This window comes from Plectropomus leopardus, chromosome 5, assembly GCF_026936395.1.
Source record: "Plectropomus leopardus strain MGB_pleo_1.0 chromosome 5, ASM2693639v1, whole genome shotgun sequence".
In the NCBI taxonomy this organism is placed as follows: Eukaryota; Metazoa; Chordata; class Actinopteri; order Perciformes; family Serranidae; genus Plectropomus; species Plectropomus leopardus.
In genome coordinates this window covers 23468324-23480436 of record NC_142180.1, presented here as the reverse complement: position 1 = coordinate 23480436, position 12113 = coordinate 23468324, and the positions used below count along the sequence as shown (strand labels likewise).

The 12113-nt window shown below is 38.4% G+C and overlaps 1 protein-coding gene across 1 annotated transcript; it reads right to left on the bottom strand.

The window, feature by feature from the left end:
- Positions 1–1576: 1576 nt before the first annotated feature.
- On the bottom strand, positions 1577–11994 carry LOC121962352 (uncharacterized). Its single transcript, XM_088077330.1, is given in 19 exon segments — positions 1577–2535; positions 3521–3730; positions 3836–3916; positions 4614–4720; positions 4813–4948; positions 5091–5276; positions 6433–6495; positions 6758–6775; positions 6857–6910; positions 6999–7052; positions 7147–7200; positions 7886–7939; positions 8796–8849; positions 9007–9060; positions 9197–9250; positions 9335–9412; positions 9605–9662; positions 10248–10301; positions 11939–11994. Coding segments are annotated over 19 exon segments (1578 nt in total). The 3' UTR covers positions 1577–2382.
- Between the last annotated feature and the right edge of the window lie 119 nt (positions 11995–12113).

Here is a 12113-nt window from a genome sequence, read left to right as displayed (position 1 = left end):
TGGTTCCCTCGTCTTTTTTTTTTTTTTTGATACGTTTTTAGTTATTTGCCACAAATAAAGTCTGTGGTTAACACAAGCTTTAGAGACTTTCAAGTTTTGTTCTACACAATAAAATTTGTCAGAAAATACCCCACTCACAACTTAAAATCTGATAAATTGATTAACTAGAAATCATGCCATACAAACCAAAATGATTTGAGGCTTTGTGGTTCAGCCTTGTTTATACTTTTATTTCAAGGTGTATATAATGCAGCATTTCCTCAAATTCTGTTAAAAACATCTTAGAATCTTAAAAGCATAACTAATGTATAAGAAAACATTCAGCTGGATGAAAATGTTGCAAACTTTATGCGTATCACAAACTGTGGATAACATGAATAGGATGAGCTGTGAGTAAACACAAGAAAGTATAATGTAATCCCAAAAATGTATTTATTTATTTTTTTGCTTTGGAATATACATTTATCACTATACACATAAAATTTATATGTGCATGACTATCTCATTTCCAAAGTCATTTTTATGAAAGCTTGCTAATTTAAGTAATGCTCTTGTTGTTTTTGACCCTTTGTGTCGTCTAAATCAGGCATGATGGTTCATCAGTCACAAACTGATCTGGTCTCATGAGTTCAGTGTGACAAATACGATTAACTGCAAAGACACAGGGATGCTTTCATAATGATAATAATGAACAACTTCACAAACTAGAATACTGACAACCTTTGCGACTGAGGACTGACCATGGATTCCCAGACTGTCTTGTTCATGATCACAGGACTTGAGTGGATCTTGAATGAATTTGTAAGGGTGGAGGGCTCGAGGGTCTCAACATGCATTTGGTAAAAGGCAGTCATACCATACCATACTAGGACCATCCTGTGTAGTCTGTTAGGCAAGACTCTGTGACGCAGATCATTTCAGCTGCCTGTCTGCAGGATTTTTCTGTCACAAGACCACTTTCTGATGTGGTGCACAATCAAAAAAGCCACAAGAAATGTTTAAAATGGTCCTATGGTCAGCATATTGTATTGGAACTGTAAGTCACCCAACAATATTTTGACTTTAGGACATCACCTAAACTTGTGCAGTTAAGGGTCTGGAGTGGCACCAGATGCTTAACTGCAGCAGAGCAGGAAGTCACAGCGGGGTTCAAATAAACGACGCTGTAGCAGTCTGAGATAGACAGACGCTTTTTTATTTCCTGCTGTGAGTGTGATAAAACTCATCCTGTACGCACAAAAAACAAAGCAGACATAGAAACACTCAAATATCACTATGAATTCTGAGTAACTGTTTTCTGTAATGACATGACACTACGAGGACAGCATGAGTGACAAACTAAGTCGATTTAAAGGAATAACAGAGGACAGGGTAAAAAGTCCACATTCAGGGTTCCCACACATTTTCATGGACAGGATTTCAAACTTTTCCACGTCTTTTTAAGGACCCATAATAATTATTTTTTCTTGTCCCACTTTCCCAGCATTTTTCACACATATCAGATCCAGAATCTATTCAAAAAATATTTCATTTAGATGGCATACATTGAGGGAGAGACAGAACAGGGGGAGAAAATGAAGAAACATACAGTATGTGATGGTTGACAGAATGTCACATATTAACGCTCATCAGAGCTACGTTAAGTCGTCAGCTACAGAAAATAAATTTGCTGTTATGTTACATTACATGGAAGGTTATTTAGCCTTTATTTGGAATATTACTGTGGCAATTTAATTACACACAAAAACATCCCATGGCTTTTTCAAAACTTTCAATAATTCTTACCGATCCCATGACTTTCCCAGGCCTGGAAAATGTGATTGTGAAATTCCCTGACTTTTCCAAGTTTTCCATGACTGTGGGAACCCTGTGCATTAATTCAAAATATACCTAAATTCTACATAATCTATGTTCAGCATCAGTAAAAAGGGTCAGTAAAAATACAAGATAGCTCAGTTTCATTCCACATGTTCAAAGTCATGCTTTTATTTTGATAGTGCTGCAAATCCTCCCCCTGTGAGGATATTGAGACACCGAATACACTGAGACCTGATATAAGCACTTTAAATTACAAACCAGTTTCATTTAAACAAATAAAATGAGGTGCTACATAAACATATAATAACAATTTATATAATATTTCATAAGGTAAAATCTAACAATTAAATCAGCTTGACAATTTAATAAATATAGGCTATGTAAAAAAAATAGCACAGCACTGAGACAATTAATTCTGACAAAGTTTTTCATGTAACAAATCTAGACACTATATATCCCTGCTCTTTATGTAAAAGAGATATTTACAATTCATCATACACACACACACACAAAACATGCACTCACACACACACAAAACACGCACTCACACACACTCGTCATAGGTCACAAGAAGCAGAGGGGTCCCAAAACAACAGTGATCTCAGGTACAAGGAGAGATAATGACCTCATCTCTACACCCAGATCTCTGACAGGAAGTAACTCCATATCACCTCGATGTAGCTCCGTGTTCCCCCGAACCGTCACAACCACCTCCACCTGCCAAATGATCAGACAGAAGAGAAGTGAGGAAAAAAAAACGTGCACTTTATTTCTTGTTTATTTTTTTCTGTGAGCTAACCCTTTAGAATTTTTTATAAACTACAATAACCGTCTTGTGGTTTTTCTGCTTGCGCGCAGCCGTCAAGTCGCTCTTACAGTTTACATCCATGTCTGTGAGAATATGGCCTTCTGTTCCTGAGTTATGACACCAAACAATGGCCAGAAAAATTGTTTTTGCAAAATATTTTCATATCAGGGTGAAGCTGACCTTTTGGCATTTGACTCTTATACTCTTCATCAGTATATCCTCTAAAACATTTATGTGATTTTTTTTCATAACTGGCATATTAATTCTTGAGTTATGGCTAAAAACATATTTTGTGAGGTCACAGTGACCTTGACCTCTGACCACCAAAGTCAAATCGGTTCATCCTTGAGTCCAAGTGGATGCTGAATTTGAGGAGATCCGCTTGAGGAGAAATTACGTTCACGAGAATGAAGGGACGAGGTTACAGCAATCTTGACCTTGGACCACTGAAATCTAATCAGTTCATTTCTGAGTCCAGGTAGACCAAATTTGTTTGTACCAAATTTGAAGATATCGTGTTCATGAGAATGGTACAGATGGACAACCAGAAATGCTGTTTCCATATCTATTCAACACTGGTGATTTGGGAGAATTCAGTGGTTATGCTGGAAACAGATGCAACGTTCACATCGTGTTTATTCATACTTGAACTACCTGTCTGATTTATACGAATTTGCAAGCTGTCATCTTCTTTCATCCAGTAACAAAGGGCTTTCGTCTCACACAAATACAGCACCAGTTTGGTCTACAGTAGCAATTTCTATTTCTATTTTTGTTCTTGAGCTGCCCTCTACACACCTTTGTATTATTTGTTATACAGTTTTTACAGTTACAGAAAGCTGGTAAACCAAAAAAAAATCGTTTTTTACCACAACAAAAATATTTTAGTCTCACCTCGTAGCCTCTCCTGGACACTCTGGTGAGGTGTGAAACAATTTCTTGGCCAGAGTCTCCCAGGAAGTGAATGATCCTATTGGCTGAACTGGTTGTGCCAGTAGTTGTGGACTGGTTTGCTGCACAGCTGACAGTCATGTGCTGGAAAGATGTGTGGCTGTGTAACCGTAGAAACCTCAGCTGGACAACGTCCATGCCAGCGTACTCAAACTGTAAGAGACAGAAATCATTCCGTTTAAGTCTGAGGAAATGGATCACTGATGTTAGATTCACTAAATGTTTCTCAATTAAAACACAAATGTGTTTCAGTCTTACCTTGTTTCCATCGTGCTGCTGACTGAACCACTGCACAGAGACTTTTGATTTCTTCTCTTCTGGTTCCCAACTTAATTTAATCTAAAGAACAGAGTATAACTCGTCTGTTTAAAGCCATTTGTGTATTTATATTACTGAAAAAAGTATGAAACAGTATTTCCAAAGAACTATTTTTATCAATAGGCTCACACTGCTTTGGGTAAAACTGCTTTATGCATTTTGCTTCCTACACTTGAAATCTACTAAAAAAAAAAATACCACCTGACCAGCAATGTTATAGGGCATGCTATATATTTTAATGTAAAATCATGGGAATCATGTCATGTTTTTATGACAGTTGAAACAACAGATAGATTATTTTCTTTTTTCATATAACTGTGCTGCCACAAGAAAGTGAACCCATAACTCACTAGAGCTGGGTCTATTTCCAGGTTTGCCAGTACAGTCAGAAGTACCAGTCTAAACTGGTACTGGTTTGATTCTATGCAAACTGGCTTCACCGCATTTGTCATTATGGCACGTTCTTGCAAATTAAGTAGTTTACCTCAGCAACCCATGCAAACAGTGTGACGGCACTAAATCCATCTTGTTTTTCATTATTGCGCAATATATCAAGAGCAACTGACCACTAGCGGTGGCTAGTGGTCAAAGTCAGTATGACAACCTGGTCCAGTTTTTAGCAGAACATCATTTGGAAATGTTTACACTGGACCAATCCTGCTCCTCATACAGCAGCTTGCTTGCCAGTTTTAACCCTTGTAGGTGAAAATGAGAGTACCTGAGACTGTAAAGGGTCAATGCAGGTTGTTCCTCCTGCTGTGAAGTTACAGAACACCTTCACAGCGTCATAGGGACAGCCTTGGTTGGGGTCCATGTAAAAGTAACCTGAAAGAAAATCAACTTGAGATCATATTCTTATTTGGTGTACAGTGTGTTGTTAGAAACAGATCTACATATGAGACTATTCAGACCCTGACCATCCTTCAGATGTGGGTGTATGAGGCCGAGCTCGTAGCAGGTGGTGGCAGGGTCATCTTTGGTTCCCTGGGGCCAGCTGAAGGATTCCTCAACCTCATCTACTTCAGACCATCTTCTGGACACCGACCTGGGCCGCTACAGAGAAATCCACCAGACATTCAATCATCCAATTCAAGCTATCATTATGCATCCCCATAAATGTAAAGGATAAATAAACAAAGTGAAATGAATACATTGTGTAAATAAAGTGTAAATTGAGAAGAAAGCTTGTACCAACTTTTTGTTGTCCTTTCTGTTGCTTCAGGAGGCCGGGTGTTTGTCTGAATCTTTGCAAATGTTTCAGTTTCAATCTTGTACTTGGTCTCATTTCAGGCCTCAGCTTATTTCTCTGACCTGGTTTTGGCTTGTTTTTTGATCCCTGTCTTTGTGTTGGCCTGCGCTTGCCTGGTGCACCTGGTTTTCCCTGTGAAACAAATGACTTTACTTGAAGATCAAGTTGTAAATCTCTCTGCAATTAGGCAGTATTCAAGTTTCAAATGCATCTTCAAGAAATAGTTCAGATTTTTTGAAGTGGGATTTCCACAGTCAGAGTATTACATACAACAGATATCAGCTGGCACGTCCCCAGTTAGGACAAGCAGATAGGAGTGCAAACACAGAGGCTCAGTAATGTACTGCTTTGAACGGGGGGAAGCAACAAAGTGTATTTTATTCACAAAAAAAAGCTATATTTAGAATATTTTCATTGCTTTATCTTGCTGTCAGTGCCCCTTTTGTCAGGGAACCGAATCTGTTATCTATGCTCTCTTCAAAGCCTCTAGACTCCTTTGACAAAAACAGTAATTTTACGTCGCAGAAGACAGGAGTTGCTGGTCTCCTGCTGCCTTGATAGGTTAGTTGCTTGTTATTGTGTCACTTTAAAGGGTTAGTTTGGATTCACCAAAGTTACACAATAACACAAACAAACTAAGCAATCAAGGCTGCAGTAGAGCAGCAACTCCTGTGTTCTGTGAGGTAAAATTGCTGTTTTTGTCAGAGACGACTGGTGGCTTTGAAGAGAGCATAGATTGATATACAGCTTCAGTTCCCTGTCAGAGAGGGCTGTTTGATGGCAAGATAAAACAGTGAAAATATTGTTAATACAGCTTACACTTAAACTAACATGCATTTCTGTTATTAGGTTAACCTTTTTTTAGGTGACAAAAATACATTTTGCTGTTTCCCGCATCCATATTGTTAAGCTTCCGTGGTGCAATTCATTCCTGCTTTCTCCAAACTGGGGGCTGACCACCATCTACTATGAATAAGTAGTCAAGTCACTAATAAAGGACATTTAAAAACCAAAGTGCTCTCCAGTTGAGCCAGATGGGTTAGGATCTGCCACAACACAGATTTACATGATTAAAAAACTAACGTGTATAAGGCAGCAATACAATAACAGAGATAAGGCAGGAGAAGTTAAAAAGCTAAATTAACTTTCGCGATAAAAGCAAGAGCAAAGTAAAGAAAGATAATTCAAAGAAAAAATGTGAACTATACCTTTAAAACTTTACAGTAAATTGCAGTTAAGATTTTGAACAGTATTTGTCTACTTTTACTGTGTGAATACAATGTCTTACTGGAGGTCCACGCTTGCCCCTCACTCCCTTTGGTCCTCTTCTGCCTTGGACACCTTTCATTCCCTAAAAAAAGAGCAAAAAGTCAGTCAGGCTCATCAGCATGCGTAAGGAAACTTTCACTACTCACAACCAAGTTAATGACAGATCAGACTAAAAGAGTGATATCATGTCAAGTTGACTACAACTGTCTACCAAAATGCTAAAATTGCCTTCAGGATGCTTACTTCTCCAATTAAACAAATAAAAAAGGACCATGACCAGGCCAGGTCCAGGAAAACCCACAATCCTGCAAACTCATCCACACAAATCCAAAAACACATCTCACCTTCATTCCAAGCTGGCCCTGTAACAAAGACAACATAATTAACTTCAGTACAATATACTAGTGAACTATTGTATATAGCAGAATATAAAGACAACGTACAGTTAGTCCAAGAAAGCCTTTTCGCCCACGTGGACCACGAGGACCAGCATCCCCCTATCAAAATCAGTCAGAATAAGTCAGTTGATTAAAAAGTTGCTTCCTGGTGAAAACAGTTTAAAAAGGAAAGTAAAACACAACTCGCCTGCTTTCCTTTATGACCTCTTTGACCTTTCAGACCCTGCAAACCAGGATTCCCCTGAAATAAAAGTTAAAAAGTGGTAGATCAACTGAAATTATGCCTTTTTTCTTTGCATTTAAATCATTTCATGTTTCAAATAATTTCCACCAACCTTTAACCCAGGTGGCCCGATTGGTCCCAGTGTTCCCATATCACCTGGCAGACCCTGAAGAAAAGAAGGATGAGCATGGGTTAAAAAGTGCTCCTCCTTCAGCAGTTTCATTTTTCTTAGACAATGTGACTGTATTTTTCGTCTGACTTTTACACATTTGTCAGGTCTTAATGTAAAATTCTGACATTATGTGACTGAAGACTTCATAATATTTGAAATAAGTCTTTAATAGTCACCTATGCACTTAGCACTTGCACATAGCAAAATCCAGACGAATGCCTTTGTTGTCAATGACATTTTGATGTTTTTTTGTTTTTTTGGGTTTTTTTTGTGCCCTGTCTTTTGTTGTTGCCATGGAGCAATTAGGGTGATGTCTTGTGTAGTGTGATGTGTTTGTATGTTACTGCGAGGTAAGCAGCACTGTGTCCAAGACAAATTTCCCTTCAGGGACAAATAAAGTATAATCAATAATCAATAACACTGTAAACATCAGCAGATTATGGGCAGGATGTATTTAGGACAGAAACATGAGAAGCAATGTGAGAAACTACAATAAAGCAAAAGCACTCCTTACGAAAAGTATACATGAAAAAGGTTGGTACCTACAGTACATGAGTAAGGCGAAATCAGTAAATAAGACAAGATATTCTAAATATCTTATTATAAAAACCAATTTTGGCGGAGAAAACTTGTCTTATTCAGGTAAGGGGTAGCAGTGCACTCTGTGCTTAACTTTTACCTTTGGACCAGCAACTGCAGACTCGCCCTTCTCTCCCCTCAGTCCTGGAATACCCTGTTACAAGACCAGGAATGATGCAAATGTTAACCAGAAAAGGTATGATTTAAAGGAAAAGTTCGCGTTAAAAAAAAGTACTAATTTCTCCTCCTACCTGTAGTGCTATTTAACAGTCTAGACTGTTTTGGCGTGGGATGCAGAGTGTTGGAGATAACGTCCATAAAGATGTCTGCATTCTCTCCAGTATAATGGAACTACATATCACTCAACTTGTGGTGCTCAAAGTGACCCAAAAAATATGTTTCAAAAACTCAGCTGCAACATCTCTTTCCAGAAATCAAGACCTGGTTACTCAAGATGATCAGCACACATTGTTATGAGAAGTTTCACGAAGGAACTATTTTCTTTCTTTCAAACTACAATTGCCAAACGTATCACAGAGCACAAGACAGCGTGCATCTACTGCAATCTCATCAGCTAAGCTCCCTGATGTTACAGCTCAGCCAAGGAGGGCTCTGATAATGTTTATATCTTGGCCTGTCACGAGGACGAGCCTCACGTTCATGAGTAGATGTATGCTTCCTTCTGCACAGTGATACGGTTGGTATCTGTAGTTCAGTTGAAAGAAAATAGTTCCCACATGAAACTGCTCAAAGCAAGGTCTGTGGATTATCTTGAGTAACCAGGTCATGAGCACCACCAGCCAAGTGCCATCTAGTTCCATTATATTAAAGAGAAAATAAACATCTCAGCTGCTGATATCTCCAACACTCAGCAACTTGCACCAAAACAACACGACTGGTGAGCAGCACTACACGTAAGAGGAAAAATATGTCTTTTTCATTTTAAGGTGAACTGTCCCTTTAAGTCTATTAGTGACATTATTACTATGCTGCTGAACAAACGTATGTACCTTTGGCCCCATCGGTCCAGGGGGCCCCTGTTTCCCTTTTGGTCCACTTTTACCCTGAGAGACACAATGGGACATCAGTAAGACACGTTAACTACGGTTTTTCTTGTCACAATGAATTACATATTATATTATAAAAATCTTCAGAGTGAACATACTGTACATATAATTATGAACATTATTTTAAATTTAAATTAATGACATATTATTATACCTTGAACCCTGGTGCTCCAGTGGTTCCCCTGATCCCAGGAGATCCAGCTTTTCCCTGCAACATCACATTTCAAATTAATTTGACTTCACAAAATTAGGCCAAACTGACACAGACACTTGTGAAAATTAAAAATTCCCATGTTTTTTACAGTGCGGGTTTGCAAATTATCCACGTCTGTTTTGGATCTTACCATTTTGCCTGGCCTGCCAGGTGTTCCAGGAGCTCCTCTGAAACCAATATCACCCTTTGGGATAAGCAGGAGAAGGACTGAATTTAGTACAAAGTATGAACAGCAGACTAATCTGCAGTATGACATATTTTTACTTACAGGATCTCCTTCATTACCCTCTACCCCTAGTAAGCCATCCAAACCACTCAGGCCCTGAGAACAAGATCAAAAGACGAGAGATCAGTCGTCAACACATTTCCTCACTAAAAAGTTTTTGTGTGCTAGAATAAAACTACATCCTAACAGCATGGGATACAATGCAAGCTTGCCTGGTTTGCCTGTTATTTCAAATTCAATATTTGAAATGATCAGTGATTTCAGGTAAGATTTGGTGATATATGTATGTATTTGATTGGCCTAAAGGGATACTTGCGGGTTTTCCAGGTCGTCCAGCGCGTCCTGGTCGACCGAGTGGGCCTGGAGCTCCCTACAAAACAGACCGCATTACCTCAATGTCCAGACCAAGACTTCAACATACAGAATTAAATGGATTTGGGTTATTTAATGCATCAAAAAGTTCAATACTCAAAAATAATGACAAACATTGTGTGAATATTGGATTTCAGAACTTATTTTGATTAAAATAAAACTCACACTTTTTCCAGAAGCTCCTTTGTTTCCCTTTCTTCCGTGCTGGGCTCCTTTTCCCTTTACAAAGAAATTATCTATATTTTTCCAAGTTGTTTATTTCTGTTTTAGATTTTCATCTGAGCTGAGCTGGGCTTTCTCTTACCTTTGGCCCCCGAATTCCTTTAGTTCCTGGAAGACCTGGAGGACCAGCAGGTCCAGGTCGACCTTTAGCACCTGAAGTGCCAACGAACCCTATCTTCCCCAAAGTCCCCTAAAAAGTAAAGTTATACAAATAAATGGTACCATAACATGACCTCTGTTTACTAATAATATAGATATTTTAAACTGATTAAATACCAGAACATTAAGAAACACTGAATCATAATTACTCAAGTTAAAAATGGCAAACTGAATACTTATGAGCTCAAATATGCTGTTTTACCATTGTGCCTCTTTTTCCTGGCTCTCCTTTTGCACCACTTTGACCTCTAGCGCCCTGGGGATTAGAGAGGGAGGCATTGCGTCATTGTAGTTACATTTTTACACGCATTATTAGTTATACTTCATCAGATTAGCGATGCAACATAAAATTACATCCCACCATTTTTCCTTTTATGCCTTTAGGACCGAGCTTTCCCGCCTCACCATGACGACCCTGAATTTCACAAACAGACAGCCAAGACAGTATTAATGTATTAAGTGAACCCTCTTAGTGGGACAGATCACACTTACAGCACTGAAGCATTTCAATACATCCGAGTGAATGAATAGTACATTACACCTTTGTTCCAGGGATCCCAGCTCTTCCTGCAACACCTCTCTTGCCTGGCAAACCCTAAAAAACACATCAATAAAGTTAAATTAAGTTTTAAAATATTAAGAATAAAACCAAAAAAATAAAACAAGATCGGGCCTTAAATTGAAACATGTCTATTTTGTACAGCAACGAATTAATGAAAAGCAGGTTTATGTACAGTATATTCACTCTAAATGTTAAAGTTAAAGCAATAGTTTACCCACAAACTTATCATATGTGTATTGATTACTCATCCCTGGTTAAGGTGAATTGCCAAAGAAAACTTTACTTTTCTCCCATGCCTCCACTGTGGATGCAGAATCCTAAAAAGGTGAACATTCTTCATGATACGGAGACGGAGTTTAACAACAGCAAAACTATATCAAAACATTTTCACAAAGTCTTACAAAACTCTTCCCAAACACATGCACTTTTGCTAAAACATTATGATTTAAAACACATTAGTAAAAATACTCTCATGCATGGTCAAATAGCGTGCCTAGGCACATTGCGTATAAACCTTCAAGCGGAGCTCATACATACGTGTGTGCAGCATACTACTGGATAAATGAGGCCCAATTATGTGAGGGTTTGTAAACTAATGTTCTGATATTGTTTTGCTGTTAAAAGTGGATCCCATCTTATTCAATTCAGGAACAATGTTTGCCTTCTTTGAATGGCTCTTTCACTGTGGAGGCATTTTCTTCATGTGTAACGATATACAAACGGTCGTTTTGCAGGTAAAATGTTCATTTAACACAAGCTGAAACACTGCTTTTGTTGCCAGTAAAGAGTTCAGATCAGGATGTAACTACACTGAAACTTTCAGCCAATAAAAGTCATCATAAACATTGTATAATGCCATAAAAATAAGTGGGAAAATGTGGTAAATATGTTAATGCAAAATTAAACTGAATAACACATACTGGTGTTGGTGGTCCAATATTTCCTGGGGGACCTGTACTGCCAGGGGGGCCCTGAAATGAGAAGTCATAAAACAGTTTATTACCAGCTGTGTCATGTTGAAACAAAAGTATGGACAGCATCTAAATAAAGAATACAATATAGAATTTGATTATGTGTGTCAGTGATGACACTTGACACAAAAAAGGTACTATGACTGTAAGCATACTGTACAGATATATCTAACACGTAGCTCATTATGATTAGTCGTAATCATACAGCATTTTGGCAACAGTGACAACCAAACAATCAAACTGTGTTACTCACAGTGAGTCCCCGAAGCCCCTTCTGGCCTTTGGCCCCTGCTGCCCCAGTGTTGCCCCCCGGTCCAAACTGTCCAGGCATGCCCGATGAACCTCTAGTACCTGGCTCACCCTGAGAAAGTATCATTGTTGTCGTCGTCGTCATCATCATCATCATCGTCACACATTTCGGACTCGATCACTTTTTAACCCTTTAATCACCATTTAATGCATGCATATGACGAAATACAAAGTCAGCAAAGTGATTATATTGGATTTGATATTGGATAAAATTAAGAAAGCAACA